Source organism: Spinacia oleracea, chromosome 3, assembly GCF_020520425.1.
Source record: "Spinacia oleracea cultivar Varoflay chromosome 3, BTI_SOV_V1, whole genome shotgun sequence".
NCBI classification, from domain to species: domain Eukaryota; kingdom Viridiplantae; phylum Streptophyta; class Magnoliopsida; order Caryophyllales; family Amaranthaceae; genus Spinacia; species Spinacia oleracea.
The window spans coordinates 139,406,835-139,425,133 of record NC_079489.1 but is presented as its reverse complement, the minus strand read 5'-3'; the positions used below and the strand labels follow the sequence as shown (position 1 = coordinate 139,425,133).

General features: G+C 38.4%; 1 protein-coding gene across 2 annotated transcripts; it reads right to left on the bottom strand.

The window, feature by feature from the left end:
- Positions 1–1,047: 1,047 nt before the first annotated feature.
- LOC110794053 (zinc finger CCCH domain-containing protein 62) lies at positions 1,048–9,992 on the bottom strand. Of its 2 annotated transcripts, XM_021998987.2 has the most exons (10): positions 9,756–9,991; positions 9,423–9,580; positions 4,185–4,302; positions 4,024–4,085; positions 3,861–3,912; positions 3,499–3,592; positions 3,125–3,223; positions 2,930–3,041; positions 2,148–2,827; positions 1,048–1,420 (listed from the first exon to the last, which is right to left on the bottom strand). In XM_021998987.2, the coding sequence occupies exons 1-9, from the start codon at positions 9,863–9,865 to the stop codon at positions 2,211–2,213; spliced, it is 1,422 nt and encodes a 473-aa protein (XP_021854679.1). In that variant the 5' UTR covers positions 9,866–9,991; the 3' UTR covers positions 1,048–1,420; positions 2,148–2,210. The 2 variants fall into 2 exon arrangements, with proteins under 2 accessions (XP_021854679.1, XP_056696823.1); XM_056840845.1 differs by lacking the exon at positions 1,048–1,420 and having other exon boundaries at positions 2,549–2,827; positions 3,129–3,223; positions 9,756–9,992.
- Between the last annotated feature and the right edge of the window lie 8,307 nt (positions 9,993–18,299).

Sequence of the window (18,299 nt, the reverse complement as noted above, 5' to 3'; positions counted from 1 at the left end):
AAAGACAATGGCCCCGCCCATTTCTTCTCTATGTCTGACAAGAAAAGTCACTCCAGTAGCCCAGTATCGTTCGGATGGTCGAATTGTTGTTATTGGAAATTGATAGGATGTAGGTTAAGGTGCCCTATGTAGTCCAGTCAAAAAGGAAATTTGGGAACTGATTCAGATTAGTGATATTTCCATGTCTAGGGCTGTCACTAAGTGGGGGCTTTACCCCTATCATGTGCATACTGCAACACATCCAAGTTCTCTGTTTCCAGCCTTGTCCAGCATCTTCACAACTAAGATCCAATATCAAACATCTCAAAAGTTGAAGACACGACATGACACTGTTAATTGTCTACTCCCCAATAACTATTAGTCTTTATAGTCAGGTATATTTTTTTTTTTTTTTTTTTTTAATAGGTAAGAAGAAGGGACCCTAACTGAACCAGCACCTAGCACAGGTGAACCAGCCCAGCTCCGCAGGTCATCGCTTGAGCCACTCCCAAGCATTTCGCAGTTGATGGGGCTCGAACTTGTGACCTCCAAGTCACAATGTGAGTTCCCCACCAACTCCACCAACTTATGTTGGTTATAGTCAGGTATATGTACAAGATGAGAAAGCAAACCCTAATCTGAATGGTCCAAGTTGGGAACTAGCATCTAAAATGGATTGAAGGTTCAGAGCGTGAGCCTCGGCTACTTTTCAAGGTTTTCTTTTCATAGATACTTTTTTCAAGTGACAGGGCAGTTTTTCTCGACATATACTGTATATTTTAGAAGGGGATGAATAGTTAAAACAAAAGCTCCATCACCTCAACAGATACATATACGGATATACCTAGCAGGCCAGCAGCCTATGTTACCCGGACTCAAATACCCATATCGGACACGGGTACGTGTCCAAGTGTCCGACACAGCTATTTTGTGAAACAGTTGCATTGGTTTTGGTCCAAAATTGGTCCAAAATTAAGTGTTCAAGTATCCATGTCCAAGTGTCGAGGATCCGACACGAGTATTTGAGATAAAGTGATGAGCCCGGGTAACAGAGCTAGCAGCAACAAATAAGACAATAGTGATCTAAACTACACGTGAAAATGCAGTGGATCACCGTTTGTTACGACTAGAACTTGCTGGAGCTCTACATCTCTACTCTCCTACGTAGTATGACTTAAAACAAGCTTGTGAATAGTTTAGTACTTCGTATTGTTCTTCTGCATATTTTCAATGAAATACCATAAATAACTGACAAGATGTCACGGTATTACAATCCGGAAAAGAAAAAAAAAATACATACCAGGTTGACGATGAAAAGCATTCAGCAAATTGGCAAAAAGGTCCACAGCATAAGCTAAATCCTCAGACACAAGCACCTTGTAGAGATGAAAAGTTCAAACCGCATCCATCTCAGCAATAAGGCTTGTTAATAAACATTCACCTGCACCGTAGACAGGTAAAATGGATGGTCATTGAGTGGTGATTCTTATCTTTAAAAAAAAAAAAAAAAAAAAAAAAAAAAAAAAAAGCAGTGACAGTGAACATAAAATTATGGAACTTAACACTAGACCTGGCAACATTAACCACGATGAGGCGTCAAAGTTGGGTCTGGATTTACCAAGATGGATTTCCCAAATGTAATAATATAAAATGAATACTGGGTATGACCTTTAAAAATATAAAATGAATGTATAACACAAAACTAAACATCATCCACCCTGAACAACTACCAGACTTTCCACCATTAATGATAACTACACCTTTGACAGGGTGAGGAATCGAGATACTGGGTTCAGTTTCCGTTACTAAAATATCACTTCTCCTTGATTGATCATACATCCGGGGAAGCTTAAAATAGCAAGTGTCATATAATATCACAGTAGGACTGACACTATCCCCATCTCTCAATCTTAGCAAAGAAATTTGGGGCAACCAATCACAAATCACCACTACAATTGGAAACGGGACAATTTTTATCAGACATCCGAAAGTAGAATATACGACTATTTTTCAAGATAGAGGGAACATAATTTAAAAGCATAATATCCAATTTCAGTGTTAGGATTTTTTTCCCGCTAAGCTATGCAAAACATTCCTCGCTAGACATAAACCGAGATCAAAAAAATCCAGCTACAAGTTCAACAGTAATATCAAAAGATGGTACCAACCAGGGAAAAGAGATGCTCAAAAGATATGGATAAGGCAGCCAAGCAGCGCCGTAGAGATAGTCGTCATCTATGGACATTGCATTCTCCCATCCTCACCCTTCGACAACATCTCCAACATGCAGCAATGGCACATCTATTAGATCCATGGTGATTACACCCGCAAATCGAGCAGTTCAAAAGACCATTCATCCATTGTCCACGTGCAGTTCTTGGAGGGGTGAGCTGCCTATAGTCCACACGAGTCTCCCATGGTTGTGGAATATCATAAGGATTACAGAAGGACCTATTAGTGTAAACACCATTTTGTGCTGCAGGCACCATCCTCGGACTATGATAAGGAATTTCACACCGGAATTCTGCAAAATGTGGACCAAAAGGCTCAACCCTATAGTACGGTCTTACTAGTGATTCGGAATATCTTTGGGAAGCACCATCACATGACTGCAATGTGGAAGGTACAGCAACCCGGGATACTAGCTTTTGAGGGGTTGGGAAAGGTCTGGAGAATTTAGCTCTACTAATATTTTCGACAGCTCCTTGTTTCACATTACGCTGCTTACTATTGCGAATGGTGGTTTCCGAGGAGGAGGCCCCTTGCCTAGAACCAAAATGGTCACCTCCTTTAGGATAACTCGGCTGAAATGGCCTTCCAAGTTCAGATATCTTCCGAGATTTCCTTCCTAAGACATTCAAATGATCTTTGGTTTCAGACTTCATACCATGGAGAGCTAGATGCGTTTTATATTTCTACAAAACAAGCATGGGCTCTCAGTCTTTCAAACCTTTATCAGTAGACAAAGCATTCTTCCTCTTTTCTCTCTTGCATCGTGCAGCTGTCCCTCGTCTATGCTTTTCTGCAAGAACTTTTCTTCTTTCCCCCTCGTTCTTCCACGGCTTGAAGTTTTGACATTTGTGCCAATTAGAAAAAATTAGACGAAACTAAAGCATATGCAAAGAAAAACAGAGAAGTTATTCACCTGCCTGTAGGTCTTCAATCTATAGAGATTCCGGCCCTTGATGAGCAAAGGAAAAAGAGGAGATAGTTTCCTCATTCCCTGGCTCCATAGCACCTCAACCTGGCAGATGAAAAGAGGTTAACTGGGAACAAAATAAGCTTCAAAAGTAGCGAACACTAATGATAAAGTATCTTTTACACACAAAGATACTCTATAATTCCATTCAGAGGGTGGATTAATTGTAAATAGATGATAAAAATTCAAAAAGAAACATAAAGCATGTTCTACGAACTTATATATATATATTCCGTGCTTCACAATTTACCTAATGTAGAGATCATACTTCGTATGTAACGTATGATAAATAAAAATAAATGTCAAGGATATGTCCTTACCGTGAATGTATGTTGTTGCTTTTCTGCACCGTAGCTTTCTTTCACGACTCGTCCAGCAACTGTTCGTTTCCCCCGAAGTTTACCTTTCCTTGCACTTTGTCAAAACTTCTTTGGGTGAGAGTTCCACTTTACACAGAAAGAAGAACAAGAGAAAAATAAAATACAAAACTTTCGTATAAGAAATATTCCCAGGTTTTTTTGTAGATCAGAGCCGAGAAGATTGTCCTTAAAATTCGAAGACTGAGACTACACAACTCCTCACCCGCAAGGAGAAAAAGGAAAAAGGAGAAACATTGTCGCCATAAACAGAGAAAGGATCCCAAGGATGATTAGTTAGAAACAAACTTGGATAAGAAATATACCTGCCATAGACTTTTTGTTTGAAGAGGACAATATCACCCTTGCAAACGTCACCTGTTTATAAGTCCAATATCAAAAAAAGTAAGAAAAACTATTGAAGAGACCTTGAAGCTAGCAAGAACACTTGATGGAAGGAAATAGATTGTGTTGGAAATATCGGCATACCTGTGCAATTGATGACGAAGGATGACCTTGGGTAAAGAATTTCAGCTTTCCCATCTTTTATCCTTTGGATGAATCAACTTACACTTTAGTTCTTACACTAACAGGAAAAAACTGTCAAACATCACACCAGCCACGTATTACATTAATACGAAAGAAACTACCTCCAGTGCTCTTGTACCCTACTAGCACACTCATCCTTATTCCCAGACACTCTAAGGCCATGTCTTCTCAAATATGCTTTGCATGCTTTAAGACTTAGCCCTTGCAAATCCCGTCTTCCTGATTGAGAAAAGAGCAATATCTAGTGAAAACACAGACTATAACTGCACATTGGAAATTTCTAGCATAGAAGGAAGCTTCTTCATCGACTACAAACAAAAGAAGTGTTGGTTTTGAGGGATAATATTGCAATGTTTCATTGAGCACAAATGTAAGCACCACCAATATAAAACAGCAACATGATATAAAATAAAAAATAGTTCACAGCTGGCCAGATTGAACATTTGGATAGCATTAAACTTGTAACCATTATAGAGTATGTTACTAAATACATAGCCGAAGAATGAAACAACTTATCAATAGAACTGATAAGCTGAACACATTTTAAACAGCTCACTTAAATTAACAATTCAATAGTAGTCGGATCTCGATAAAACAATATGAACATTAGCTACTTCCACAAATTCTGTCACCACAGCCTAAATAAGGTTGGCTTCACCTTTCCCTACTTGCTGTAAGCCTAAGACCGAAGAAAATTCAGTCATGCCGGCCTGATCCTTTACCTCCGGGCAAATTCACCACAACTAAACAATTGCGAAAAGTCACTATTAAACCTGCAGATGACACGTGTTTATTAGCCACGCCAAGTTTCTCTCGTTGGAACAGAGTTCTTAACTCTGACCGACGTCGACCATGGCAAAGACATGAGGCGTGCGGAAAAATTACAAGCACATAGAGAAAGGGAATGGAGTGCAAGTCCAACCAGAAAAGGAAAGAAATCGAACGCAAAGAAATCGAAGGCTTTTCAAGATTGTTGGTGCTATTGGGAAACGCCTAAAAATGGATCAAGCAACAGTCCAGAAGAGAAATTGTTTTCTGCCCGGGTTTTGGTAGAAGTGATGCTTGATCAGGAATATCCAGAGGAAATCAAAATTCAGAATTATTAATGAAAAAGGGAAACAATTGATTCTGAAGGTTGAGTATGAATGGAGACCCATCAGTTGTTGAAGATTGTTGCTATACATACTCAACCTTCTGAATCAATTGTTCATAAGATCATAGGACGACATAGGACATAGGACGACAAGAGTGTGATCAAAATCACCCTAATGGGCAACTGTGGAAAATGATCAACCCATTCCATATTTACCAATACCCTACCTATTTTTGAAAATCGTTATCGACAATGTTCAACTCTGCCAAGGTATTGTTAAAATGTGCAAGCAAAGCCAAAAACAGTCTTGTGGCATGATGAAGCTAGACCTCAAAAAGGCTTATGATACGATGGCCTGGGAATTTATCGGAGAAATGATGAAAGGACTAGGTTTTGCCGATTTCTTCACAATCTTAGTCATGACTTGCTTAACTACACCCAGGTACACATTATTGATTAATAGAGAACCTACCAGGTTTTTCAATTCAACTCAAACAGGGGACTTAGGCAAGGAGATCCCCTCTCTCCCTTGCTTTTGTCCTCTGTAAGGAATATTTTTCTAGGAAGATGAAATTTATTGGTGACCAAGAAGGTTTTAAGTAACATCCTAGGTGTAAAGCCATGAAGCTAAATCATTTATGCTTTGCAGATGACCTGCTAATGTTTTGCACGGGTGATCCGACAACAATTCAGAATATGCTACATGGTTTTAAGCCTTTTTCAGATACTACAGGCCTTAAAGTCAATAAAAGCAAGTTAGCCGTCTATCACTGTGGGATGAGAGATGAGGAAGTGAAGGCAATTCAGGGCATCTCTGGTTTAATCTTGGAAATCTCCCTTTTTAGTATCTTGGCCCTTGGGGTACCTATAAATGCAAAAAAAACTCAAGGCTTACGAGTGTGAGAACCTTATTGAAAAATGACAAGCAAGATCAAAGTGTGGAGTACCAGAAATTTATCGTTTGCTGGGAGGAAGCAACTCGTCAACTCAATCCTAATGAGGATTCACGTTTATTGGGCTCGAGTTTTTTTTATCCCTAAGCTGGTTTTGAAAAAGACCATAGTTATTATATGTAGATTGTTGAGCTTTTCTGTGGCATGGAAAAGATGATGCTAGCAGCCTGGAAATGTTGCATGGGATACTGTGTGCACAAGGAAGAGTAGTGATGGTCTGGAAATGAGACAGGTCATGCTTTGGAACAAGGATGATGTTGGTAGGAAAATTTGGGCAATAAAACAAAAGCAAGACAAACTATGGGTAAAATGGGTGCATAGGTTTATGTGAAATCCCACAATTTGAGGGATTTATACCTCCGAAGACTGCTAGTTGGTTTGTGAAACATATTTATGGCATTAAGGAGGAAATGAAAGGCATGTTAAGGAATAATCAATTTCTCTCTATATCCGGTTATTCAATTAAAAATTTGTATCATGACATGTGTGCCCTTGAGAAACCCATTTTCTGGAGTAAGCTGTTTGGAATAGATATTCCATTCCAAAACACGGATGAGGGAGACGCTTCAAGTAAGGGATAGGCGGAAGAATTTTTGGTGTATGTGAGTTAGATGTTTGCTTAATTGTGGCACTGCGAAAGAGTGTCACAAACATCTATTCTGCGAGTGTGTATACAACGGAAGAGTACTTGCAGATATAAGGAAGGCACGCAGTGGCTGGGTATTGGGAATAACAGCAACAACACTGAAATGGACCAGAAGGTCCTATAAAGGCGCCCTATTCAAGAAGAAGATGTGTTATGCAGCAATTGCAACAGTTGTATATCACATACGGAAGATCAGAACGATGCTCTATGGAACAACAAAATTGTACTGTAAAGGAAATCAAATTCATTGTAAAAAATAGAATACTTAGCATCATTGGAGAAACTGTAAGAGCACAAGGACAGTGGCTATATGCTTTATAATTTCCTGTTTTTTTAGTAGTTCTTGTTGCTTTTGGCCATTGTTAGGCCTAGTTTGTACCTAAAGCTAAGGTCCTTTAGGGGGTCCTTCCTAGAAGGTTTGTCTTGGCACCTTATTCCTATGTTGTAAATGCTATTTGTTGAAGCAATAAATTTTTTTGTTTACCAAAAAGAAAAAATCACCACAACTCCGTACCTAATGATCCTTACATATCTGTATGTAAATACGAACCACAAGTCCGCTAGTAAAACTGAGGTAAGTATATTTTTCATGTAAGTGTTAAACTGAGTTGTGATTATTGTCAATTTCCACAACCTGGGTGTTAAATCAAACCTGCTCTGATACCATGCTTGATTTAAGAATAAAGAAAGGAGAGGAATTATCTTCTGTATTTCCTTATATTATGTCTTGCGGTTGCTACCAATTTATTCACAAAATTAGCCTAATTCTAGCTAAGATTAGTTAGGAAATTAAGCTACCAAATCAGAAATGATACAACTATCTATATTCTATTTATGAATAATATTCCTAATATAATATGCCTAATAAAATAACTAATATTCCCACAGTCCCACTTAAGTTGGAGCATGAATATCTCGAATGCCTAACTTGCGAAGAAATATCAAAAACTGTGATTTTCCAAGAGCCTTTGTAAAGATATCCGTCAATTGATCACACGTTCGTATGTATGACTAGCAATACTACCATCCTTAAGCTCATCTCGAACAAAATGACAATCCACCTCAATGTGCTTCGTACGTTCATGGAATACTGGATCATGTCGTACACCAAGACAAAATAAAATAGACTTCAACCATTTTAACTCGCAAATAGTCATAGCCATGGTATGATATTATGCCTCGACGGAAGAGCGTGAAACTGTGGGTTGCTTCTTTGCGACTGGTGCAAATGTTTCAATAAAGTCAATACCAGACAATTGTCTATTGCCAAAGACAATACGACGCCCCTTCAGTCGTTTCAGATACCCGTCCTGCTTGAACTTAGCAATTGTCTTTGTCTAAACAGTCCACTGCAGATTACTCATTATTTTGCTATACTAAGGGGGATGTGTCATTGTATGTTCTTGTATATGTGGACGATCTGCTCATTGCAGGTTCAGCCGGTTCAGGTCATGATGCGGTCCTAAAATTGAAGGCCTATCTGCGTGATTGTTTTCATATGAAGGATCTTGGGGTACTTAAGTGCTTTCTTGGAATTGAGGTGGCTCGATTCTCGAGGTCCCGATGGCTTGTTTTTTAGTCAAAGAAAATATGTCTTGGATATCATAAGCGAGGTCAACTTATTAGGGTCCAAGTCTATCTCTACTCCAATGGAGCAAAATCATCAATTAGTTCGTGTCGAGGGAGAATTGTTTTCAGAACCTGAAAATTGTAGGGAGGTTGGACCACTTGACGATTACTCCACCTGAGCTCTCTTATTCGGTTCATGTGTTAGCTCAAGTTGTCTTCTCCTATGATCACCCGTTGGGAGGCAGCACTTCGCGTTCTTAGATATCTTAAGGGGTGCCCCGGTCAAGGAATTTTGCTACATCGTCAGTGCAACTTGCAAATATATGGTTTTTGTGATAGTGATTGGGCTAGTTGTCCTATTACACGACGATCTTTGACCGGTTATTTTGTGCTTCTTGGGTCTTCCCCGGTATCTTGGAAGACAAAGAAGCAACCAACAGTTTCACGCTCTTCCGCCAAGGCAGAATATCGTTCCATGGCTACGACTACTTGCGAGTTAAAATGGTTAGAAGTCTATTTCATTTTGTCTTTGTGTACGACATGATCGGCCTATGCCCCTATATTGTGATAGTCAGTCGGCTTTCCATGAACGTACGAAGCACATTGAGGTGGATTATCATTTTGTTCGAGATAAGCTAAAGACTGGTAGTATTTCTACGTCATACATACGAACGAGTGATCAATAGGCGGATATCTTTACAAAGGCTCTTGGAAAATCACATTTTTTGAGACTTTTTACAAGTTATGCATTTGAGATCTTCATGCTCCAACTTGAGGGGGAGTATTAGGCATATTATTAGGCATATTATTCATAAATAGAATATATAGTTGTATCATTTCCGATGTGGTAGCGTAATTTCCTAACTAATTTTAACTGGAACTAGCCTAATTTTGTGTATAAATTTGTAGCAGTCTCGAGGCATAATATAAGGAAATAAGAAGTCTCCTTTCTTTATTCTTAAATCTAGCAATTTGTCACAAGATTCTTCAAAATCAAATAGTCACTAAACAGTAGCAATGGAGAAACTGAATGAACAGATAATTTAAAACGAATAGAAGCAATGGATAGTACTGAAACCTTGAAGAAACTGAATGACTCGGTTAGAGAGAGAAAGGTCGTCATCTTCAGCTCCATGGCATTCATTATCAAATTTTTCATTCGATTCTTCGTCCTCCTCGGATCCGTCTTCATCCACCTCATAAACATCATCGTCACTCGACTCACATTCATCTCCACTGAATCAAATATTCAAATTTTCATTTGCTTTTCTAGCGAAAATCAAACCAAAATCCTCAAAATCAAAAATCAAAAATCAAATAATAGCAATTGTTTTCAATCTCTATCTTAGATTTTAGCAATGAATTCGAAAAATAAAGGAGGAAACGCAGAAAGAAAATTCAGATAATAAACCTTGACAATGAAGCTGAATCGGAGGCGCTGTCGATATCGTCGCCATTATCGTCGGAAGAAGAGGATGAAGAAAGGTGAATTAAGATGCTCTTTCCTTTAATGCTTGCCATTGCAGATGCAACAGCATACTAGCGAGAGGGTGATTGATGCGATTCCGGTGATTCCTGAGAACGGTTTTTGTGTCGTCAATATCAAAATTGAAGAGTTCGCTTTTGTTTCTCTCTCCTTCGGTTTCAGTTTGCGGACTTTATAGGTTACATTTCACCGGGTGGGGCCCAACACTTTGGGTCCATCAATGAGTCGATTTTATTGGATTTGGACGTACTAATTTGGAACAACATGATAGTATGATACGAAAGACTTAACTATACATGGTTGGGGTTCTAAGAGCATATCTAATGGAGTAATGGTTGTAGGTAGGGGCTAGCTTGAAATTTATAAAAGCTTCAAGCTAATAGCTAGACTATTGGAGTGAAAATAATAAATTAGTTTGGCCAACCAAATTAGCTTAAACAGGCTAATTTGCTTGACAACTAGCTCTACAAAATTACCAAGTAATTAATTAACAAGTGGGACATGAGACCAATTTAAATAACAAGCTAGTTGTTAGTCATTGGAGCACAAATTAACTAGACAATGTAATAGCTTGAAATCTTATGTGGCATAACAAGCTAATTGTCAAATTATCTTACCATTAGAGATGCTCTAAGTTCTACATAGTACTCCCTCTGTCCCATAATTATATTTTCGTTTGACCAAAAACACAGTTTTAAGAAAGAGGGAATATAGTACATTGAAAATTGGAATGAAGTACAAATGATGATTGAGTTGCATGGAAATGTGGAATAAAGTACATGGGAAAGAAAATATAGTACATGAAAAAATGAAATATAGTACATGGGTGGGGTTTTCAATGCATTTTTAATTAATACGGAGTATAGTACATGGAAAAGTGGGGACCTTAATAGCCAAAATTAGAAACATGACTATAATTTTGGAACGCCCGATTTAGAAAACATGACTATAATTTTGGGACGAAGGGAGTAGATTTTATCACCAATTAGAACTAGGGGTGTGCAAAAATTGGTCTGGACCGCAAAAATGGATCGGATCGGACCTAAGGCAATGGTCCGCTCTCCGGGTTGATAAATATCAGTTTTCGGTCTTCGGTCCGGCCCAAATGCCGGTTTTGGGCCGGACTGATTTTTCCTAAATAAAATATAATACGGAGTATAAACTATTTAAACATTTAATTCTCTTCTTTAATATGTTGTAAATATTACTATATTATGATACGGAGTATATTTTATTTTAGCTTTCAAAAAATGCCTTAAACAATTGATTTTTTAAAATATATTTTTTATTTTTACCATAATTTTTAGAAAAAATTAAAAATATATAGAAATAGGTCTACAATCGGTCCAAACCGTTCCGGTCCAGGGTTTGGACTGATTTTTCCGGTCCGGTCTGGGTTTAGTCCAAGCATAATCGGTCTGATGTTCGGGTCTTAAATTATCAAAATTTTGGTATTCGATCCGGTCTGGGTCGGTCCGGTCCGATTCGGGTTTGGACCGATAAACACCCCTAACTAGAACCTTATTTTTTAGTCATCAATTAGAACCTAAGGTAGATTAACTCCCTTTTAATCCAAGGTTGACTTTTGAAACTAATAAAGTAAATCAAATATAAAATACTTAAGGAGTATAAGGATTTAAAATATTATAAGAAATAAATTGGCTAGCAAAAATATGCATAAAATAGGATAAATTGATAAGTTGTTTATCTCACCTCACTTTCCTCCTCTTCACTGGCCGCCTTTCCTTCACCGACCTCTTCCTCCTCTAGCTCTACCCATTTTCTTCGACTGAGTCAACATTTAACCAAGATAATTAAATTGTTTATTCTCTTTGTCCTCTCTTCTCTCTGTGTTCTCCTATTTAAATAAAAAGGTTTAGGGTTTACCCTCAATCAGTTGAAAAAATAATGCCTCAAAATCCTTACCAGCTGATTTTTCGGAGCTAATGGAGTTAGAACGGGGATTTGAACCACGCTCTAAGTAGGAATTACATTTGCAGGTTGGTCTGGATTTTTTTTTATTGGGGTATAATTCTATTGCTCGCAATAGAATTCGAATTTGAGGCTCTTTGCATTTCCCTTTCTTCAGGTGGCGTGGCAGCTCCAGCATCACAATCGTAGGGATTTACTCCGATGAATCATCCAGTCGATGAAACCACCCCATCAGTATTTTCATCCTTCTTATAGTTCTATTTTTGTTTACCTTTACATTTTTTCTGATATTTCGAGTATGATTATTTGCTTGCTTCTTCGTTGTTGCACCTCTTGTCATGGCACCACGTACTCTTCTAAAGGTAATAAAATGATGTTTTCAAACAATGACAATTTCTTTTGTGTTTCTATGTTTAACAACTGCGTATTAGAAATTACTTCCACTACTTAGCATCTTTTGATAATTATCACCGAAGTGAACTACTTATGGATGAAACTCCATTGATAAAGGAAAGAGAAACTATATGGTGGTGTTGGTGGTGCGGGTGAAAGAGGAAAATAGGAGGACTGAGAAAATAGTAAGAGAATAATTAATTAGTTTGTACTTATATATATATATATATATATATATATATATATATATATATATATATATATATATATATATATATATATATATATATATAATCTATTTCTTAACTAAAATACCTAACTTTTCTTTAACCACACTAATTAACTTTGATAAAAATAAAAAATAAAAAAAAATAAAAGGAGGAAGTGAGGTCTCAATTGGTGAAAAAAAAACTATTAGGTCTAATTGGTGATTTATTGTAAAACTTAGACCCCAATCATGGGGTTCGCTTTGATATGAAGTGTAGACAATGAAATACTAAAACACGGCACAAGTCTTGAAGGATGGTATGGCCTAAAAGTGAGGTCGAAGGGATCTATGTCATTTACCCTTTTTGACCCTCTCTACACACACACAAAAAACAGGTCACACAACTATATAAGTTACAAGCTTCAAAACCTAAAAGCTCTGGTTAAATGTTTAAAGAGCATGAGTCCGGAAGATCGAGTTTAAAGAGTTGCGAGTAGTTTTCTAGTCGATCCAAGCAGTCTTAGGCTTGTTTAGAGTTTGGTTTAAACCAAACCAAACCACAAACCTAATACGGAGTAGTGTTTTCATTTTATTGTCCTACAACAATGTGCATTTTGCCTTATTTTTACTTATTACAAGAAAAATGAGTTTGATTATTTCATTTCAAGAAAATAAGGCCAGATAAGATAAGTCGATAGGTTCATTTCAAAAAAGATAACTAAGTTTGAATAAGTTCATTTCATGAAAAATAAGTCCATACAAGATTAATCATTAAGTTCATCTCAAGAAAGGAAAATGAAAAGGTCGGGACAATTTCAATTCACGTAAATTAAGTTTAAAGTGGTTAATTTCAGGAAAAATAAAACTATCCAATTTAATTACAACTAAAATGTTTTAAATAATTTCTTACAAGTTCAAAAAAATGTAGTTAAAACGAAAAAGAAAAAATGAAAGTTTTGTTCAGTTTAAAAAAGTAAAAATCAAGCGCCCTAAACATATTTCTTGTTCCTATTATCTCTCATACTGGTTTTGTTCTGAATTGAAGCAAGAATCCAAGCCTTGTCCAATTAGCGGCACATACTATGGCTCACCTTAGCCCTCTCGTTTATTCTACACGAGTGTGGATAGGGGGTTGTCCAAGTATCGTAGAAGATATTGTAGCTTCTGATTTTTACCTAAATAATAATAATAGAGGCGGGTGCCGTTGATCTTAAAAAAAAAAAAAATACTCCACTCTGTAACTATATTTTCAACAACTTTATGTTGGTGTCTTAAACCATTATAGCCATATTCAAATTCTTTTGACTTATTTCAGACAATATCGATTAGTATAACTTAAAATGAGTTAAATTAACACATCCGTGCCCAACAAAAACATGTCCGAGTCTCCCTAATCCCCAAAAATCAATACTCCGTAAAAGTCATGGGGCAGACCAATGGAAAATGTTTGGTTGACCCTAAGGGTTGGCAACCCCTAAGATACATATAACATAAAATAATATATAAACATAATTAATTGGAGAGAGAAAGTGTTGTATGTAAAGTTTCAATGCATTTGTAACCAATCAAATATCAATGTTGAAAGGGTTACCAACCCTTAGGGTTACCAACCCTTAGGGTTACTCTATCATTCTCCCAGACCAATTAACACCACTTTTAATTTTTATTAAACTTAGAATGACAAATTAATTATCAAACACAACAGTAGAGAAGCTTCAACTTCAATGCCTTCCGTTGATAACCAAACAAGATGGGAAATGTTTTTTTTTTCGACAAGAGGACTACCAATAAAAACAAAGAGGCAAAACTACTAAAAAACTAGAAACGAAGGCGAAGAAGCTCCCTACGCCTGGCAGAGGTCGCAAGATCATGAGCCGGCGAGATAAGAGTACGAGCCGCCTTACAAATAGAAACCCTTGCCAGAGAATGAAGTAAGTCACGGATCTCCATGACCAACCAGGAAACCGAAATAGAGGGAATATCAGACCCAGATAACAGACGAACTAGCGTCGAACATTCCGAATAAAGAAGAAGCCTAGAAAAACCACGTTTGATAGCCATTTTAGTCGCCAACAAACAAGCCGTAAGCTCAGCATGCAGAGCTGAACTCAAAATACACGCCTGAGCACCACCCCCAAACTGGATCCGAGAACTATGATCTTGATTATCCAACCAGTCCCTGCGGTATTAGATAAAGCAACCCAAGCACCATCAAAAATAATACGGACATCAAAATCCGCAATATGCAACATAGACAAACCGGAAGTTGCAAAAGTACAACCCAGAGTCTGGAGGCCGGTATAGACCTGAGGAGGACCATGGTGTTGACGAATCCTGTGAGCCGACGAACATCTAGCCTGCCATCCCTGAACCTCCTTGGAGAAGAGGAGATATTAACCACAATCCGAGCACACCAATCCACAAGCGACCCAGAAGACTGGTTGGGACAGAAACAGGAAAGAGGTCCCGCATCCCAAACATGAGAGATGAAAGGACAATCCCTAAATAAATGCGACGCAAATTCCGGAACCTGGTGACAAAGCGAACACGACGAATCAACAGGCATACCTCTCTGATGAAGAATACCAGCCAAAGGTAGTCCATCCCAAAGCAGCTTCCAGAGGAAGACCTTGAAACGTGGCAAAAGCTTGAGACCCCAAAGACTCTTCCACCAAGCTGCGGAGGGAATCGAATGACTAGAGGCAACATTGTGACCATCTTGTAGAAGCATGGCGTAAGTATACCGTGTTAGGTTATGATACATATGACATTTACATAGATCATGCGGAAACAACCATTAACCCAGGAAACATATTATTTACACATAATCATATAGCATAATTAGATGCATACTCTTTGTTGCGTGCCTTCCCTAGCTGCGCCCGAACCGAACAAGAACAAGTCTTTTAGGACTCCAAGTGTCGTCCCTCCGTAGAAAGTCCACAGCACGTCCGGATCCGCCTTAAGATTGACCAACTAGAATCGCCCTTAAGGTACTCAGAAAATTCGGCACTTTTGGGGCAAGATGGGTGTTTGAATTTTCTCTCAAAAAACTCACTTTTGAATACTTTGAAACTTATGTATAAATTATGACCCCTAGGCCTTTATTTATAGAGTTATGGAAAAGGAATCGTAATCCTAGTAGGATGCGAATTAATTGGAATTAGAATTCTACATGAATTCTACTTAATCAATTTATCCAATAGGAATAGACATTTAATCATACACTGACTCTTGCAGATTCAGGAATCTCGCATGAGCTCAAACTCACACACACACGGCAGCCACAAGGGCTGCCCACGCATGCGAGCAGCAGCCCACGCAGCGCGGCCCACGCATGCGTGGCCTTGTGCGCGCTGGGCTGTGGCGTGCGTGCTTGCTGGGCGATGGCCTGGCTTCGTGCTGGGCCTTCGTCCGGCAGGCCTCGTCCGATGCTAATTCGTACGATACGCTTCCGATTAAATTTCCATTTCCGGAATCTATTTCCGATACGAACAATATTTAATATTTCCGATTCCGGAATTAATTTCCGTTTCGAACAAATATTTAATATTTCCGTTTTCGGAATTATTTTCCGATTCCGGCAATATTTCCGATTCTGACAATATTTCCGTTTCCGGCAATATTTCCGATTCTGGTAATATTTCCATTTCCAATAATATTTTCCGATACGTACCATGTTTCCGTTTCCGGTAACATCTACGACTTGGATAATATTCATATTTCCGATACGATCCATATTTCCGTTTCCGGCAATATCATCGTTTCCGGAGTATTCATTTCTTGCCTGTGACGATCTTAGCTCCCACTGAAACCAAGATCCGTCGGTTCCGAATATTCATAGATGGAGTATTTAATGCCATTAAATACTTGATCCGTTTACGTACTATTTGTGTGACCCTACGGGTTCAGTCAAGAGTAAGCTGTGGATTAATATCATTAATTCCACTTGAACTGAAGCGGCCTCTAGCTAGGCATTCAGCTCACTTGATCTCACTGAATTATTAACTTGTTAATTAATACTGAACCGCATTTATTAGACTTAACATAGAATGCATACTTGGACCAAGGGCATTATTTCCTTCAGTCTCCCACTTGTCCTTAGGGACAAGTGTGCATTTCCTAATTCCTTTGTCGCTCGATGCTTGCTCTTGAACATAAGGTAAGAGTTGTCATCCTTATTATGTCCAGAGGTGTTCCTCGGTTTCAGAGTTCAACTGATCAAATAAACAGATAATCATAGCCTATGATTCATCCGAGCACGGCCATGCATTTCACAGTTTCTAGCTCTCCGAGTGGCCTTGTACAACTTTTAAGCATCTCATCCCGATTTATGGGAGGACAATCCCAATCTTGCGATCTTGAGATTAGACTTCGTTTGATAGGTGATTACCTGAGCGTTGCCTTTATAGCCTCCTTTTACGGTGCGACGGTTGGTCAACGTCAAAGCAACCAGTTCTCAAACAAGTAATCTCAAATCACTCAGGTATTGAGGATTTAGTGTCTAATAATTTAATGAAATTTACTTATGACAGACTTTCATCTCTTACAGTAAAGTTTCATAGGTCTTGTCCGATACTAGTCTTCCCAAAGTAAGTATCTATGCAAATGATTATGACATTGCCATGTCCACATAGTTCAAGAAACAGAACTACTAGTCATCTTGCATTCTAATCGTCTAACGTTTTCTATGCGTCCAATTTTATAGAAAACTCCGACTAGGGACCATTTTCAACCTTTGACATTCAAGTTCACTTGATAGACATTTCTTAGTCACAGGACTGGTCCTGACAGTCTATCTTGAATATATCGTCAAGTTGAAGGGACTCATCATTTAATAAACCACAAATTAAATGGAAAAATGAATTCCTTTCATTTATTGTGAATGATTAACCAATAATGTTTTACAAAGATTTAAACTCTAAAACTTTAAAACATTAAACAGAGACATCAAAGCCATTCTCCAATATGCTTGATTCCCATAGCTGCAGTGTGCGAGTTGTGCTTCGCTTGCGGCAGAGGTTTAGTTAATGGATCTGATATGTTGTCATCAGTTCCAATTTTGCTTATCTCGACTTCTTTTCTTTCAACGAACTCTCGTAGAAGGTGAAATCTACGAAGTACATGCTTGACTCTCTGGTGGTGTCTAGGCTCTTTTGCCTGTGCAATAGCTCCGTTATTATCACAATACAGGGCTATTGGTCCTTTAATGGAGGGGACTACACCAAGTTCTCCTATGAACTTCCTTAGCCATATAGCTTCCTTTGCTGCTTCATGTGCAGCAATGTACTCCGCTTCAGTTGTAGAATCCGCAATGGTGCTTTGCTTAGCACTTTTCCAGCTTACTGCTCCTCCGTTGAGGCAGAAGACAAACCCAGACTGTGATCTGAAATCATCTTTGTCGGTTTGGAAACTTGCGTCCGTATAGCCTTTAACAATTAATTCATCATCTCCACCATAGACCAGGAAGTCATCTTTGTGCCTTTTCAGGTACTTCAGAATATTCTTGGCAGCAGTCCAATGCGCCTCTCCTGGGTCTGACTGGTATCTGCTCGTAGCACTGAGTGCGTACGCAACATCCGGGCGTGTACATATCATAGCATACATTATTGAACCAATCAATGATGCATATGGAATCCCATTCATTCGTCTACGCTCATCAAGTGTTTTTGGGCACTGAGTCTTGCTTAGAGTCATTCCATGAGACATGGGTAGGTAGCCTCGCTTGGAGTCCGCCATCTTGAACCTATCAAGCACCTTATTGATATAAGTGCTTTGACTAAGTCCAATCATCTTTTTAGATCTATCTCTGTAAATCTTGATGCCCAATATGTACTGTGCTTCCCCTAGATCCTTCATCGAAAAACATTTCCCAAGCCAAATCTTGACAGAGTTCAACATAGGAATGTCATTTCCGATAAGCAATATGTCGTCGA

Coding starts and splice junctions, on each gene's coding strand:
- LOC110794053 (XM_021998987.2), bottom strand. CDS start 9,865: ATGGCAAGCATTAAAGGAAAGAGCATCTTAATTCACCTTTCTTCATCC. Junction 9,581..9,755: donor GATTCAGCTTCATTGTCAAG/GTTTATTATCTG, acceptor TATTTGATTCAG/TGGAGATGAATGTGAGTCGA. Junction 3,042..3,124: donor GATTGAAGACCTACAGGCAG/GTGAATAACTTC, acceptor CAAAACTTCAAG/CCGTGGAAGAACGAGGGGGA.